The sequence below is a fragment of the Erpetoichthys calabaricus genome, chromosome 5 (assembly GCF_900747795.2).
Source record: "Erpetoichthys calabaricus chromosome 5, fErpCal1.3, whole genome shotgun sequence".
Classification (NCBI taxonomy): Eukaryota; Metazoa; Chordata; class Cladistia; order Polypteriformes; family Polypteridae; genus Erpetoichthys; species Erpetoichthys calabaricus.
The window spans coordinates 113,905,397-113,922,449 of record NC_041398.2 but is presented as its reverse complement, the minus strand read 5'-3'; the positions used below and the strand labels follow the sequence as shown (position 1 = coordinate 113,922,449).

The 17,053-nt window shown below is 39.4% G+C and overlaps 1 protein-coding gene across 1 annotated transcript in view; it reads left to right on the top strand.

Moving 5' to 3' along the window:
• klhl5 (kelch-like family member 5) overlaps window positions 1–17,053 on the top strand; it is a 119,585-nt gene that overhangs the window by 82,455 nt on the left and 20,077 nt on the right. The window contains 3 exon segments of the mRNA XM_028801974.2: window positions 11,521–11,733; window positions 13,986–14,172; window positions 14,763–14,987. Coding sequence (XP_028657807.2) covers window positions 11,521–11,733; window positions 13,986–14,172; window positions 14,763–14,987 — 625 coding nt within the window.

The following is a 17,053-nucleotide window of genomic DNA, read 5'->3' as shown; positions in this document are numbered from 1 at the left end:
TTTTTCTGTATTTGTGATTTTAAAAAGTGTGTACTCAATGGAGTACATATGTGGACAAAAATGCCATGATTTGTTTTATTAAGTAATACAATGAAAGTTGATTTTAATAGCTCAAGGCCACTGCCTCTCTTCTGTCTCAAATTCCAATAAAAAAGATTTTTTCCAGTCAAACCTTCTGTGTAAAGGCCAAGATTCAGAAACACAGTGTACATTACTGCCATCTACTGGAATAATGCAGCTAATATTGACCATTCTGATTCAAGGCATTTCTGCCTAATAGCTCTATTTTTTTAGCATTTGTTGACTCTCGGCTCAGTTGTACTTAAGTTGTCAAAGTGAGCTGGTAGGTTCTGGAACTTCTTCTTCTTTTAATCATCTAGAGGATTTCTGTATTGGATAAAGTCTGCTGTCAGTTGGCTATGGAAAACAAATAAGTTATGTAACGTAGGGGGAACTCTCTTGAACTGTACCCCAACCCACATGAGGGGCAAGGAGGCAAACAGTATTAGTAAAAAGAGGTTTTATTAAACAGGGATGGCAAAACAAAGAGAAAATAGACTGTGGAACCAGGAGGGCAATCGTATTGAGGCCCAGGCTACTTTTCAACTATTTCATTCTGTTTTGTTATACATAATACAAGGGGGGCTCCGCCCCCTGCTTGCTTCGCTCGCCTACCCCTGGCGTTGGGTATCCTGAAATACATTAGTCAAGCTCGTTCGTGTTGGAGCCGTGCCCGCTTTGCTTGTGGCATTTCAGACGCGCGTTGTAGGCGCCTGCGTTCTTTGATTTCATCCAGCCGGGCTTGTGTTTGTATATCCGTCAGTCGAGCTCGTTCGTTTTGAACCCATGCCTGCTTTGCTTCCGCAGTTTCAGACGCACGTTGTAGGCGCCTGCGTTCATTGATCTTATCTAGGTGGGCTCGTGTTTGTATCGTTGAGCTGTATTGTGTTTGAATTCGGTGTAAAGGGTTCAGCGGTTTGTACAATCCCAAGCAGCACATTATTCCTAACTTCACTCCGCAGTAGTGCCACTCACAATATGACGGTGACGCCCGCGCCTTCCGTAGTAGTGCCACTCACAATATGGCCTTCCGTACTATCATTGTGGACCTGTGGGGCCGCCGTAGCCTCTTCCGTTTGAATCTGGGCTGCAGTGCAGAATCCTCTTTTTTGTATGGCTGTGTCGTTAGTCGTTAGCTATGGGCGCGTTGTTGCTTCATTTCTCATTCACGTCAGTTGAGCTCTTTCGTTTTTGGGCCGTGACTCCTTCGTTCGCGGTGGATACGACTTCGCGTGCGGTTTATGAGACGTGCGCTGTACGCGCCTGCGCAGTATGTCTCATGGTCCCATCGCCGTGTACCTGCGTCCATGCCATCCGGTTTATCATTCTCGGTTAGTAATATGGATATTTACAGAGCCTGATTTACAACACCAGAAAGTGTCAGCATGATGAGCACTGTGCAAGCATTCAGAGTGCTTGACTGTAAATCTTTACTGCACTTTTTACACTGCATTACATTTTTTTATCAGAACAAAGCCTTAGATTTTTCAAAGTGCCGATGCTATTAACCGCCTGTATGTCTTAATTAAGTTGGCAGTACCAATTAACACCCAGCTTTATTAGCTTTGTGAGGTATGTCATGTGCACACACAATAAAAAATACTGATAAAATTAAAAAAGCTCGGCTAATAAGGGTCATTATAAGATGGTGGCGTTTGCCAATTTCTTTTATAGTGCATACTGAGTCACACTTGTTCAGGGGTATGGTAGAAAGGGAGAAAGTGAAAGCTATTGAGGATGACGTTTTAGAGTCAGGTAAAAGTAATCAGTAACTTTTACTGTTTCGTGTTAGTTGACATTTATTCAAGTACACAATAAGACAAAGCAGTTGTTATTTTAGGCTTTGATGCCAATACAGAATTGTGATTCATAGCTAATTTAAACTAACTGTGTTATATTGCGTATTGTGTTATATTATATATCTGTGTGTTTAATCATCTTCTTTATAACATTTCTAAATACTAGTACAGCTGCAAGACTCCTGTGTTACTGGAATCTTGCAGCAGTCTCTGTGTATCACTCCCCATTCAAAGACCATTTTCCAAGGATACCCAGAACTACTTCTTGGACCACATGTGCTCTGTATTGTAGAGGCCTTAGGCCTAGAGCAGTCTGTGCTGGCCCCAGATGCTCTTGCACTCCAGAGCTCCATGTGTTACTAAGGGTAGAGTCACACTACATGGCCAAATGAGCCAGGACTCATTTCACACATAATCTTTGTAGCTGCTGGATCTCGTTGCTTTGAGAATAACAGATTGCACAACTAGAAATAACTGCGATTATATGACTCCCTCACAACTTCTTAGCATAGTTTCAAATTATGCATCAAAAGGTTGACACGTTATTTGAGCAATTAAAATACACGACAGTAAATCTGTACTGCACTGATTACACTGCATTAGATTTTTTATCAGAACAAAGTCTTAGATTTTTTAAGGAGCCAATGCCATTACCTACCTGCATGCTGTAATTAAGTTGACAATACCAACCAACAACCCAGCATTATTAGCTTTCTGTGGCATGGGACATGTTTTTTTTCTATCTCCACTTTGTCGTGATATGACAAAGACAAGACATTGCATAGACATTTATCCTGGCTACACAAGCCTTTTCTTTGTTTGTCTAGTCCAGGACACACACTTTCCCTTGTTTCTTGAGGCTTCTTCATTATATGCATTGTAATTCCTACTGAGTGGTCTTTAGTTGTCATCCCTCACGTATACAGAAACCCATCCCTATGACTCTACTTCATTTTGTTATGGAAAGTTAAAGAACACTGTAATTAAGTCACTGGGGATGTCACTAAATGACCTGGAGTGGAACATAAGAGCATAACGAATGTGACAAACCCAGAGGTTTTTGGGGTTACAGACACATACCGTAACTATCCATGCATCACTAAGCCTATAAAAACGAACTGTGTGACCAGAACATTGGGGCATTAAAGAGACAGGTGATAGATAAGTATTATAGTCTGCAATTCTAAGTACAGTACAGTAGAAGAAAAAGAACAATATTGCATAGACACCCCTTGCTGCTCACTGTGGAATGGATAATTGTTGGCCAATAGATAGTTGTTTCCCACTATATTTCAAACTTAATGAACTCTTCTGAAAGAATATCAAGTCTGCAGTTGAACCATTTGTTTATTTTTTGTTTAATTTCCTATTCTCTATTTCTTTATGTCACTAGATATAATGTAACCCACCAGTTATACCTTTCAGCTGTTTGCCATGGAATGTGTTCTGCTATCATGAAAAATAACATACAGGTCTGTCTGGCTGGTCAATTAAAAGTTGTGACTGAACTTAATGAATTGCTGCCAGATATCCTCTCAGCATTTTGGAAACAAATATCGACTCCCCTCTATCAAATACTTAAAGGCACAATTTCCTCCACTGGAGCCCACTGATTGTTCAAACTATTACCCAAATTCTCTGATAAACTCAGATGCAACGTTGTTGGCCAAGGTTCTGGCAAAACGCCTTCAACTAATTGCCTTGAAATTAATTCAACAAGATTAGACAGCTTTCATCTGTTCTCATGAAGGGGTGGACAGTGTAAGGCGTCTCTTGCATATTATTGATGCTGCTCCTAATCTTCCACAAACTTTAGCTCTGCTTTCCCTAAATGCAGAAAGTGTACATCTGCTGGGTTTTGACACATTATATTAATATGATCAAAACACTTTATTCATAATCGTTCTTTGCAGTCATTCTCACTAATTTGAAGCTATCACAGATATCAGATGCCTTTTTTGTACTGGACAGAAAATGAGCAAAATACAGTCATACACCACTTTACAGATGCCTTTCAGATTTTTAAAGGCACCTACCTCTGTGTGTGTGTGTATCAGAGAGAGAGAGATATTGCTCAGAATGTTTCTACTGAATTCAGGAAGAGAAACGTTTATCTGCTAAAAACATCTCCTTCACGTGGGTTGTTTCTTTTCACTTACAGAAATCCCTATAATCTGAATATATTAGCTGGATTTAACTTACAGTAACTACTAAGTTACAGTCAAATAATTCTCAGAATCAAAGCAGGTGTACTGATGGCTTGGTTCTTGTTGACTCCAGCTGTAACAGATGATTTAAGTTGCCAACTTTCCCTGGAAAATGTAGAAGGATTTTAAGCACATTTTTTGTTTCTTTGTGCAGAAGCTCTTTATCTTCTTCACTTTACGGTATTGCACTTTGTTGTCTAGCTTTCAACCAGAGTGGTCCTCTTTTGCTAGATTAAAAAATATGTCTGCTAGGAAGTCAGCAACACAAGCGCCTTGCAACACCGATGACCACACTTGCTTGTGCACCTTGTTTTAGCTGTTGTGATACCCATATCCAACTCCGCTATGGATGGTCTTCCACTCTTTCAGTCCAGGATTTGGTTACTTTTTGGAATAAAAGGGATAACTCCAACATTTGTTATTGCTGCACTCTAGGCAACAGGAGTCCCAAGAGCATATAGAGAGCACAGATCCAGTGCTTGCAAAGGGTTATAAGAGAAGGAGTAGACGTGTTGCCATTGGTTTCAACCTTTTGGTTGACAACTAGTGCAAAGGTTTGTCTATCAAGGTTGCCAATCATTGAGTTACTGATTTTTGTTCACTGGCCAAGTGTTCAAGTGGTGCATTATAGAGACATCTTTGGGCATCATTTGCCTGTCATTAATCAGTCTTATCAGGTGAGATGCAAAATACTGCATTCCAAAGAGAAGCTGATACTGTCAGGAAAACTGACATTTTAGCTGAAGATAAGAGAGTCTGGCAGCTGCCTCTTCAGGAAAAAGACTTGTGTGCCAAAGCAGAGTAAAGTGGGTAATAATAGTCCATTCTATATCAAAGTCAAAGTGAACTTTATTGTCATCTCAACCATATAAAAGTATACAGATAGACCAAATTGCGAAGTTCAGGGTCCACAGTGTAACAACATGAAGTGCAAATAATAAATTTAAATTTAAATTTAAAACACAAACAAGAGAAGACATTGTGCAAAGACAAGACGATGGAATAAGATACACCTATATGGATAAAGGTGTAAAGCATTTTAGTGAGAAGGAAACCTACGAGAAGATTGACCACTCGATGCACAGTAATGCTGTGCAAGATACATATTTATAATTAGTCAGGCTAACTTAGAGCTACATTAAATGTTTAAAATCTTAAATGTGTGCAGGATTACAGGATTTCATTTTCAAAACACTATTTTGGTCCAAGATATTTGACAGTTAATATGATGTTTTGACCAAGATAGTTGACATCAACTGTCTTAGACTAAACCTCATACTGACTGTCAATATGTCCATTCATCCATCCATTCAATAATTTCCTAAACCTGCTAATTATGTTTTAAGGTAGTTGAGCATCAACAGCATTGAGCAAATGCAGGAGCAGACCCTGTGCTGGCGGCAGTCCCTCACAAGTCACACACACCCACACATTCTCTCACTCCTGAAGCTGTGAGACAGCAGTGCCAACTACTATACCAACAAAATGCCAGTTTTCAATCAATTGCTCTTTATATTGTAGAGTGTCATTAATTGTATGTGCACAAATTAAACTTTCTGTGTATTATAATTTATACACAAAATACAATTACTAGCAAGATGAATTGTGCCTGCTTTTGTGTTATCGGTGATGGTAACTCCTAGAAATTTAAAGCTGCTCACACCCTTAAAATCATTCCCCCAAATGCTAATACTGTATCAGTGTGGTCTTCCAGCTTGTTTTTCTTTATATTAAAGGAAAGAGAATATTGTCCCTTATTCTTATATTCTTTGTTTCTTAGATTATTATTAGATTCTGAGATTTTTACTTTAAGGGAGAGAGATTGCTGTCCTTGCATCATTATATCAGAAGACAAAACTTTTCCCAGCTGTCTCATTGTTGTTGACGATTATGCCCATGATGGTGGTGTTCTCAACAAATTTATTGGTGGATTTAGAACCATTTCTGGCCTCACAGACAGAGGTGAACAACAAGTATAGACGGGAGCTCAGCACACTGCCTTGTGGAATGTGTGTGTTGAGGGTCAGGGTGAAGGATGTGATGCTGCCTATCCAGACATGCTAAGGTGTCATAGTTAGGATGGATGAATGAAAGTTAGGCTGACGTGCTGACGTGTGCTTTGCAAACGCTAGAGGCTGTTGAGAGTTTTTGGTCTGTTCTGTGGTGTGAGATTTAAATAAATAAATACATTTTGCTCTTAAAAACTTGGGTTTTGGTTGCTGCTAAGGAACCATGTGGGAATTTTTAAAGCTTTTTTCCCTTTAGAAAGGTTTTTTTTTTGCTTTTTTTTGCCCCACACAAGAGCAAATGTAGCTGGGTGTTTGGAAGTGCGCTTGGAAAAGTTACTGTACTTGTACGTGTGCTTGTTCTTGTTATCTGTATTTGAATTAGTATGGAGGAGGCAGGGTAGAAAGCAGCAGTAACTGCTATTTGTAAGCAAATAACTGCAATGTCATAACTGAGATTCCTTAGTTTAAAGGAAAAGAAAAAGGCCCCGGCTGTGGTGCGCAGGTAAGCAGCCATCCTTAAGACGCTGATCAGGCACAAGGGGCTGTATAAGCAGATAAGGTAATAAAGTTTTATTTATTTGTTTATTTTAGATTAAACAGTACTTAGTGGTCCAGAGGTAGAAGAGATAAGCGGGCAACAGTGTAAGAGTTCATTAATACGGGGGAATACAAACAGTGCAAATGGAGAGCTTATAAGTAAGAGGAGCACAAGTTAGGAGAAGAGAGAGAAAGTAAAGTTAACCTCATAGAAAGACAAATAGCAGGCTGCTGAGAGGGAGAACAGTACAGGAAGGGGAAAAGGTGTAAAATAGCTGTAGCAGATCTTAGTGTTACCATTTAAGTTTAATTATTTAATTTTAAGAAAAAAAAAAGTTAAGGCAGTTTTTACTAATCCCACATTAAATTTTAATAATGAGGCCAGTGCAATGCAAATCCTGTTTGATGATGGCTTGGAAGAGCCAGTTGTCTATGAAGATTACATCTGCAAGAGATGCCAGCTGATCCAGCACCTCGAGCTCAGGGTTGCTGACCTGCATTGTAATAGAGGATTGTCGGACTTGGCCCAGGTGTCCTTTAGAGAGATAGTGTGCACCCTCAAAGTGGCGCGGGAGGAGACTCCAGACAAGACAGGTAGAAATAGGTGGGTCACGGTCACAAGGCATAAGGTAAAGGGTGCACACTGTCCGGGAGCTTCAACCCCAGAATTAGAAGTGTCAAACCGTTGTCATGTTCTTGCGGAGCTGGACAGTGTCTGTGGTAATTCTGAGGTGGTAGGCAGGGATGAGGAGACCCAACAGGCAACCTCAAAACCAGTTCCCAAAAGAGAGAGGTAGTAATAGTTGGGGACTCAATCATTAGGGGGATTGAAGTACAGGTGTGCTCCAGAGAGAGAGAGAGTCTCGCATGGTGTGTTGCCTTCCGGGAGCACAGGTGGGAGACCTCCCTGGAAGGGTGGATAGGCTCTTGGCCAGAGTGGGGGTGGATCCAGTTGTCATTGTCCATGTTGGAACAAATAACATACATAAGGGTAGTCTGTCAGTTCTGCAATCCAAATTCAAAGAGTTGGGTGCCAAGCTGAGGAGCAGAACTGACAGGGGTAGTCTTCTCTGAAGTTCTGCCTGTGCCATGCGCCAGTCTAGGAAAATTGAGGAGTTTAGAAGGCTTAACACGTGGCTCAAATCTTGGTGTAGGGTAGAAGGTTTATGGGTTTATGGGGCATTGGGACTCCTTTTGGAACAGATGGGACCTATTCCGCCATGACAAGTTACATCTGAACTGGAGGGGCACCAATGTATTGGGGAGGCATTTGTGTAGGCTCGAACAGGATTGTTTACACTAGGGAATGGGGGGGGGGGGGGGGGGGGTTTAGGGAGTTTAGGACAGGCCAGGTTTAGATCTATACATGGAGGAACAAACAATGGTGTAGAAATAAAAATGCACAGTAATGTAAATTCTAAGCAAACATTTAAATGTAGAAGGAGTAACACATTAAAAATAGCTTTCCTTAATGCTAGAAGTATCAAAAATAAGGTAAGTGAGTTGGAGTTGTATGTAGCAGAGCATAATTATGATATTATAGCAATAACAGAAACCTGGCTAAATAACAAAGATGGGGATGAGTGTAACATAGAGGGATACACATTTTTTAGGAAGGATAGACAGAACAGAAAAGGAGGTGGGGTTGCTTTTTATGCCAAACAGAATTTAAATGTAAGTTCTCTTCAGTTGGATGATGAGCCCCATCTTAGTGAGGACATGTGGCTTCGCCTGGAAAATATTAGGGAAAGAGGTCTTATTTTAGGAGTGTGTTATAGACCACCCAATTCAGACAGTAATTTCAACACACATCTTTTTAGTAATATCAAAAAGGCAAGTTTACAGGTAGATATTATAGCCATGGGGGACTTTAATTATCCAAAATATTAACAGGGATAACCTTGCAGATGGAGGAGCACAAGAGCAGGAGTTTTTAGAAGTAATCAATGACTGTTTTTTAACACAGCATGTTAAAGCACCAACACGGGATGAAGCCTGTCTGGATTTAGTATTTTGTAATAATCAAGATAGAATTGAGGGAGTTTTATACACAATTTACATAACATTTCTATTATTATTAAGTTATTAAGCAGTTCGCATACGTTTGCAACCTGAGATTTTTCTTCTTTTTTTGCATATAACAAAGACATATGCTTTACATTTGCCAATCCAACAGACTGCACATCACAAACATTAACACTGTTATCGTTTTTTTCGTGTCTGCCGTTTCTATAGGAGGGTGACAATGAGTTAAATTCCAATGGATGTTTTTCAAATGTTGACAAGCAATAAGCAAAAGGTATCACTGAAAACTGCTTGAAACAAAAACAGCAAAAAAAAAAAAAATAACAGTACGAGGAAAGTTCAAAGAAAGAATTTTTTTTACAATGTTTCTGTTTGGGGATCGTTGTGCAAACGTGCACATCTGAGCTGCGACCACAGATCCTACTGCTCTGTGGATGATTCATTCAGGCATTTCAAGGTCACTTTGTTGTAATGAAAGCATCTGCTGAATGTACTTCATAGTAACGCGATTTCTATAGACTCGTGTCATATGAGGAAACTGTCGGGACCATAAAAATACTTTGTTGTAATAGTCTCTCACCTCGGTCTCTCTCCTCTCTCTGCGCCGCTGCAAAGCCCCGCCCGCCAAGCGTTCTGAAAAGTCTGAGTGAGTCTCCGTTGCTGGCAGTTCTCTCGCAGCCCGGCTGTCAGACGGCGGCGGCCCGGTAGTGGGTCGCGGCCCGGTGGTTGGGGACCCCTGGTCTACAACACACTTCTAAAATAAGGACTCTTTCCCTAATACTTTCCAGATGAAGCCAGATGTTCTCACTAAGATGGGGCTTATTTTCCAATTGAAGAGGACTTGCATTTAAATTATGTTTGACATAAACAGCAACCCAATCTCCTTTTCTGTCATGTCTGTCCTTCCTAAAAAATGTGTATCCCTCTATGTTATACTCATCCCTATCTTTGTTATTTAGCCATGTTTCAGTTATTGCTATAATATCATAAGCATGCTCAACAACATACAACTCAAACTCACTTGTTCTATTTTTGATACTTCTAGCATTAAAGCAAATTATTTTAAACGTGTTACTCATTTTTAAATGTTTGGTTAAAATTTATAATACTATGCATTTTTATTTTTACACTATTTTTTGTTCCACCGTGTACATTTCTAAACCTGCCCTGTCCTGAACTCCCTGCCCCCCCATACCACAGTTTAAACAACTCTCGTTGAGTAACCTACTCATATGCCTCCCCAACACAATGATGCCCCTCCGATTCAGACATAACCCGTCACAGTGGAACATGTCCAATCTGATCCAAAATGAGTCCCACTGCCCCATAAACCTATACCTTCTGCCCTACACATGGTTTGAGCCATGCATTAAGCTTTCTGATCTCCTTAATCTTAGCTGGACTAGCCCGTGGCACAAGCAGAACTTTGGAGAAGACTACCTTGTCAGTTCTGCTCCACAGCCTGGCTCTCTTTAAATTTAAATCGGAGAACTGACAGACTACCCAACATGGAAAATGACAACTGGATCCACCCCCTCTCTGGCCAAGAGCCTATCAGCCCTCCCAGGGCGGTGTCCCACCTGTGCATCTAGAAGGCAAAACACCATGCGAGACTCTGTGAGCTTCAGTCCCCCTAATGATTGAATTCCCAATTATCACTGCCTCTCTTTTTCTGAGAACTAGTTTTCATGTGGCCATTGGAGCTCCTCATGCCTGCCTAACACCTCAGTATCTTCAGAGACACCGTCCAGCTCCTGAAAATGGTTTGACTGTTGCAGTTCAGGGGTTGATGCCCCCAGACAGTTAGTACTCTTTACCTTGCACCTTGTGAACTTGACCCAACTATCTCTATCTGTCTAGTCTAGAGTCTCCACCCGCTCCACCTTAGGTGTGCACAATATCTTTCTAAAGGACACCTGAGCCAGGTCTGCCAATTCTCTACTACAATGCAGGCAACCAACTTCTCCTCCAGTTCAGCAACACTGAGCTCAAGGCACTGGATCAGCTGGCATCTCCTGTAGATGTAGCCCTCATAGAAGACTGGCTTCTCCAATCCATCCTCTAAAAAGTCCAACATCCAACAGGACTTACATTGTACTAGCCTCATTATTTAAATTTCAGTTTGGATTACTAAAACTGCTTGTTATTAAAGTTTTTTTTTGTTTATTACAATTAAATGATTTAACTTACTTGGTAAAACTAAAAAAAAAATAATAAACCAAAAAAATTAGATTATAGAGCTGCTACAGTTATTTCACACCTTCTGACCCCTTAAGATCCTGTAATACTCTCCCTCTCTTCTGCCTGCTGTTTGCCCTTCTATAAGGTTAGCTTTACTTTTCTTTATCTGTTCACCAAACTTTGTGCTCCTCTTATTCCTTACTTAAAAGCTCTCCACTTGCACTGTTGGTATTCCTTCATATTATTCATATTGCCCTCTTAACTGCTATATTTTCCTGACTTCTAAGAACTGTTCATTCTAGTAATTTTTTTTCTGCACAGTTATTCCTTCTTACTAAGAAAAACTTGTTTACTGAAAATTCACTGCTAGTTAATTTCTTACGGTCTTGTCTGCTCCTACAGCCGCTTGTGACTGATCAACGCCTTAACACTGGAAACCTGCCTTTGTACCGTGGAGACCTTCTCTTTACCACTTTGGAGTCAGCCACTGCCTTTTTTACCACTAACGAACTGTCGATTATGTTACTTATTTGTCACTATGATGCTGGTTATTTACTTACAGAAATGCCAGTTCATTTATTCATTATTTAAAAACAAAATTCTGAAAGAATTTGTGGTTTTTGTTTTATTTGTGTTTTATCAGGAGACTACTTCAATGGAAGCACAATAAATTAAGTGATAAACTTGCTTTTTTTCCTGTAGGAGCATTTCATGGAAGTGATAAGAAACCAGGAGTTCCTCCTTCTGCCAGCCTCTGAAATTTTGAAACTTTTGTCTTCTGATGATATGAACATTCCCAATGAAGAGACCATCCTAAATGCACTGTTGAGTTGGGTTCGATATGAAATGGGGACCCGGCAGAAAGAAATGAGCAAACTCCTGGCATTCATTAGATTGCCACTTTTATCCCCACAGGTACAGTAAGATGCATTTTATCCTGCTTTTATTCCAGCAAGTCAGTGTGGTCAGCATGCTACAACCAAAATATGGGATATATTGAGAGACTAAATTCTAATTGCTGACTGAAAGGACTTTGACAAAAAGATTACAAGGGATCATTTTGAGGCCATGGCTCTAAAGGAGAATTGATGACCAAAGCTGAAATTCTAGACAATGAAATAAGTGACTGAGAAATAGCCATGTAAACACAAATTAATAATGCATGTTATTTAGAATTTAATCAAGTTTTCAGTTTTCTAATTTACAGACAAATTAATGTTGTCAACAAGTTTGTAAGATCTTAGCTCCAGGCAACTGATAAACACATTTTCTGCTTTAGTAATTACGTGAACTGCTGTGAAATTGTAGAATCACTTAATTTTTGTAATTGTAAGAAACAAAAATATATTTATGGTGATGTTTTTTGCTTCACCTGTAGCAGAGAAGCAGTTCAAAGTAAAAGACATTTTTATTCATAAAAATAAAATACTATCAAACTGACAGGCAGAAACAAAATGAAAGGTGAATTTCTTGTGTTTTTGATTTTAATTATTTTATTAATTGTTAACGATTTCTTTAATCACATCATTGCTGAAGTTACTGTGGTTGGATGAAATATAGTCATGTTCTTTTGATATGGTGACATGGACGTCAGTACCTGTGAGCTTATCACAGTTTGGGATGGAATTTGACATTCTAATTGTGATTCACAAAGTTACCTTCGACAAAATGCAGGTGGACCCCTGCTGTAGCAACGTGTTTCGGTTTCTGAGTGACCTGATGTGACCTGTTAATGAAGAATTTCAGTTTTTGATTTTTAATAAATTTACAAACTTTTTTGAATACATGATTTCACTTTGTCAAATATTGAGTCTAGATTGATGCAGGAAAAAAATGGCAAAAATATCCATTTTAAAACTAAATACTGTATACAACACAATAAAATGTGCATAAAGTGAAGGAATCTGAATATATCCTGAATGCACTGGACATAGAATTATATACTGTATAGTATATCTAACCGGTTTTATACATCTGTATACTCATATACTGTATATTGCTGTTATAGAACAAAGGATTTCCTTTACCCTTACCTAAAACGTGGCATAGCTTGACTCATGTGATGTGTACTTTTTAAGTTTCTAACTTTCCTAGTAACTTACCACAGTCTATAGGACGACTTTCTACTGTATTTGTTAGCTGTTTTTCTTATATATGTCTATATACGCTTAAGAATGTCTTGTTTAATCAGTGTGGCTCTAGTAGAATAGAGAATTCACTCTCCAATAGATTTGTTAGATTAACAAAATAAAAAATATATATATATAAAGACCAACCCCTTTGCAGAATGCCCTTCAAACATTTAAAGAAATCCATGACACTTTCCCAGAAACCTTTATTTTGTCACACTTGCAGATATCAGTGGACTCATACTAAACTAAGTGCTGATGCGGATGTGAATGTAATGGACTGGTGTACGTTCGGGTGTGGTCCATGCCTTGTTTATGTTGCAGCACAGGAAGACATTTTTTACACAAACACTGACGTTTCACCTGTCCTTACACTTACAGTATTCTTACAGGTTAGATTTTAGACAGCATGGCTGGTTCATAAAGGATAGTTATATTTTGCTCAACCTTTGGCCATCTTCAGCTTTTGCAGTATTCCCAAATGAGATAAGATGACATAAATGCAGTTGTGAATAGGGTTTTTGTCTGATCATTGCAGTTAGAAATTTCAAGTAATGCCTGTCTTCATTGAACAGTATTGCACTGCACAGTGTAAATGTCGCCGCAAGCTGATATCATCACTCATCCTTATTACAGTAGAAAATTGTGAGATAAAAATGCATTACAAGAAATATTACATAGCCTAATAACAAGAGTGTGCACATCAACACAGGGTGTCATTGATGCATATATTTTCTGCTTCCGTCTTGGTTTGAAAGGAAATGAATCATCTGTGATGGCTCTCTGGAGTTGTGATCTAGATTCATTGCAGGCTGGCATTAAATTATTGTGGGTAATGATTTACCTTAGAAAGAAAGAAGACGCCTGCTGAATATATCTGTTCTGCTTTCTGACAGGTATTTATTGCCTTTTTCCCAGTGCCAAGCAAAGTATACAACATGGATACTTTACAAAGTGTATCAAAGTGCTGAATAAATTCTGAGGGTGAACTAAACAATTATGACTATAATAACTTATGCATAATGCTTTTTTTTTTAGTGTCTGGCAGATATGGAAAACAACCCACTGTTTAGAGATGATATTGAATGTCACAAACTTATTATGGAGGCCATGAAATACCATCTTCTTCCAGAACGTCGCCCTATGCTTCAAAGTCCCAGAACGAAACCCAGAAAATCTACAGTGGGGGTCCTATTTGCAGTTGGGGGTATGGATGCTACTAAAGGTAAGACATGAGATGATCCAACAAAACAATGTCAATTTTTCAAAAAAAACTAAAAATCTGTTCATTTGATTAATACTGTGATTTAAGATCACGCAATCCTTTCACAGAAATCTGCAAAATTCTGGATAACATGAATGCAGTTAGTGTTCTTTTGTGGTATTTAGGACTCTTTTTTGTGTGTGGGTTATTGTCTAAGATTTTTGGTAAACGTATTGGGCTCTAGAGTTTTGAATTGTTGACTCTTTGGCACTATCCTAGCTATGAATCTCTTCATTTCATTTCTATCATTCAGCATTTGTGTGTTTAGATTGGTTGGTGACTAAAATGTTCTCATAATGAATGTGTGTGTACCTCGACCTGGCAGTGAACTAGCATCTCTATTCAGGATGGTTTTTGTCTACTTGTGTCAGGATAGCTGGGATAGATGGACTTTGTGTACTATACTTGTACAGGCATTAAAAATATGGTGCCATTTCACTGTGATGAAATAAAAATCTATTATCAGTCCTATTACATAGTTCGTATGAATGCGAAGTATGAAGCTGCTCTTTTCTGTTCATTGATGACTCTTTTAAAACTTTGCCATATAGGTGCCACAAGCATCGAAAAGTATGATCTTCGTACAAACACATGGACCCATGTAGCCAACATGAATGGCCGACGGCTACAGTTTGGCGTTGCTGTGTTGGAAGATAAACTGTATGTTGTAGGAGGAAGAGATGGGTTGAAAACACTTAATACAGTAGAGTGCTACAATCCAAAGACCAAAACCTGGAGTGTGATGCCGCCAATGTCCACACACAGACATGGACTTGGTAAGGATCTTTGCTATAATCCTAATGAGTATCAGTCAATATATTGGATTAGAGATACAGTAATAAATAATGCATAAGGCTTAGTTTCCAATAAAGAATCCCTAGACAGCAAGCAACATAAAAATGAAGCTTCTCAGTTTTGTTTTTTATGTCATTGTGAAGGAGCTTTTCTGTTCTCATAAGCAATATTATCTCATAGTGTACATTATTATTACAGAGAGAATTAAAAAGTTTGTCATTTGGCATGCTTTTTGTAATTGCTGGTTTTCCGTTTTTTGCTTTATTTATTTTTTCAACACAGAGTATTTATAAAGGTTTCTGTAATTATAGTAAAAGAGCAAAAGAAGCACTTTTTATACTATATCCACACTACTACATTTTTAAATGAAAATGATCTCTGCCAACAATAGCATTTTCATCTAATTTATGCAAACATCTCCTCCCATACTAAAATGACTGAAAACACATATGATGTACAGTAGATGTTCGCCTACACTGGGCATTACATGTGTTCATGGTGTGGCACCCGGCTGGGGTTCATGCCCGGCCGGGATGCCCAGGAGGACCGGAGGAGGGCTTGTGCCTCCTCCAGAACACGAGGGGGCGACCGCCCTGGTTGCTTTGGGGGCCACGGGTACAGAGCTTGGAAGCTCAACCCTGTAGGGGCCGTGGTCACCGCCAGGGGGCGCCCCGATGCCTTGGAAGCCCTGGACCTCAGCACTTCCGCCACACCCGGAAGTGCTGGGGGGAAGAGGATTGGGGACACCCGGAGGACTTCCGGGTACGCAGCCAGAGCTTCCGCCACACAGGGGTGTGTCAACGGAGGCTCCTCGGGAAGCACCTGGAGTCCATCCGGGGGTGCATAAAAGGGGCCACCTCCCTCCATTCAATGGCAAGAGTCGGGTGGAAGTGGACAAAACTTGGTGGAGAGGAGTGGAGGCGGACCAGAGACTGTGAAGGCATTGTGTTGTGTGGCCAGGACTGAAGGGGTGATTGGTGCTGCGGCACTGGGTATTGTGCACTAGAAACTTGTAAATATTGTAAATAAACATGTGTGTGGTGAAACCATCATGTCTACCTGTCTGTGTCCGGGCTGTACCCCACAATGGAAACAGGAGGAGGAAGTGTCCTACATGCTAGACATTAATTTGCAGCTTCCATTTACACATGCAGAACACCAGTGCCCAAAAAAAAAAAAACAAAACATTGTTTTGGTTGGCCTGATGATAACAACAACATTTATTTATATAGCACATTTTCACACAAAAAATGTAGCTCAAAGTGCTTTACATAATGAAGAAAAGAAAAATAAAAGACAAAGTAAGAAATTAAAATAAGACAACATTAATTAACATAGAATAAGAGTAAGGTCCGATGGCCAGGGAGGACAGAAAAAACAAAAAAAAAACTCCAGACGGCTGGAGAAAAAAATAAAATCTGCAGGGGTTCCAGGCCACAAGACCGCCCAGTCCCCTCTGGGCATTCTACCTAACATAAATGAAACAGTCCTCTTTGTATTTAGGGTTCTCACGGAAGGACTTGATGATGATGGTCATGCAGACTTCTGGCTTTTAATCCATCAACATTCCGATATATAAGATGGGGTGAGATTATTTAAGGCTTTATAAACCATAAACAGAATTTTAAAGTCAATTCTGAATGACACAGATAAGCAGTGTAGTAACATCAAAACTGGAGAAATGTGCTCAGATTTTCTTTGCCTAGTTAGGATTCTAGTAGCTGCATTCTGCACTAGTTGCAAACGATTTATGTCTTTTTTGGGTAGTCCTGAGAGGAGTGCATTACAGTAATCTAGTCGACTGAAATCAACAGCGTGAACTAATTTCTCAGCATCTTTCAATGATATAAGAGGTCTAACTTTTGCTATATTTCTTAAGTGAAAAAATGCTGTTATAGTGATCTGATTAATATGTGATTTAAAATTCAGGTTACAGTCAACAGTTACCCCTAAGCTTTTTACTTCCATCTTGACTTTTAATCCTAATGCATCAAGTTTATTTCTGATAACCTCATTGTATCCATTATTGCCAATCACTAAAATTTCA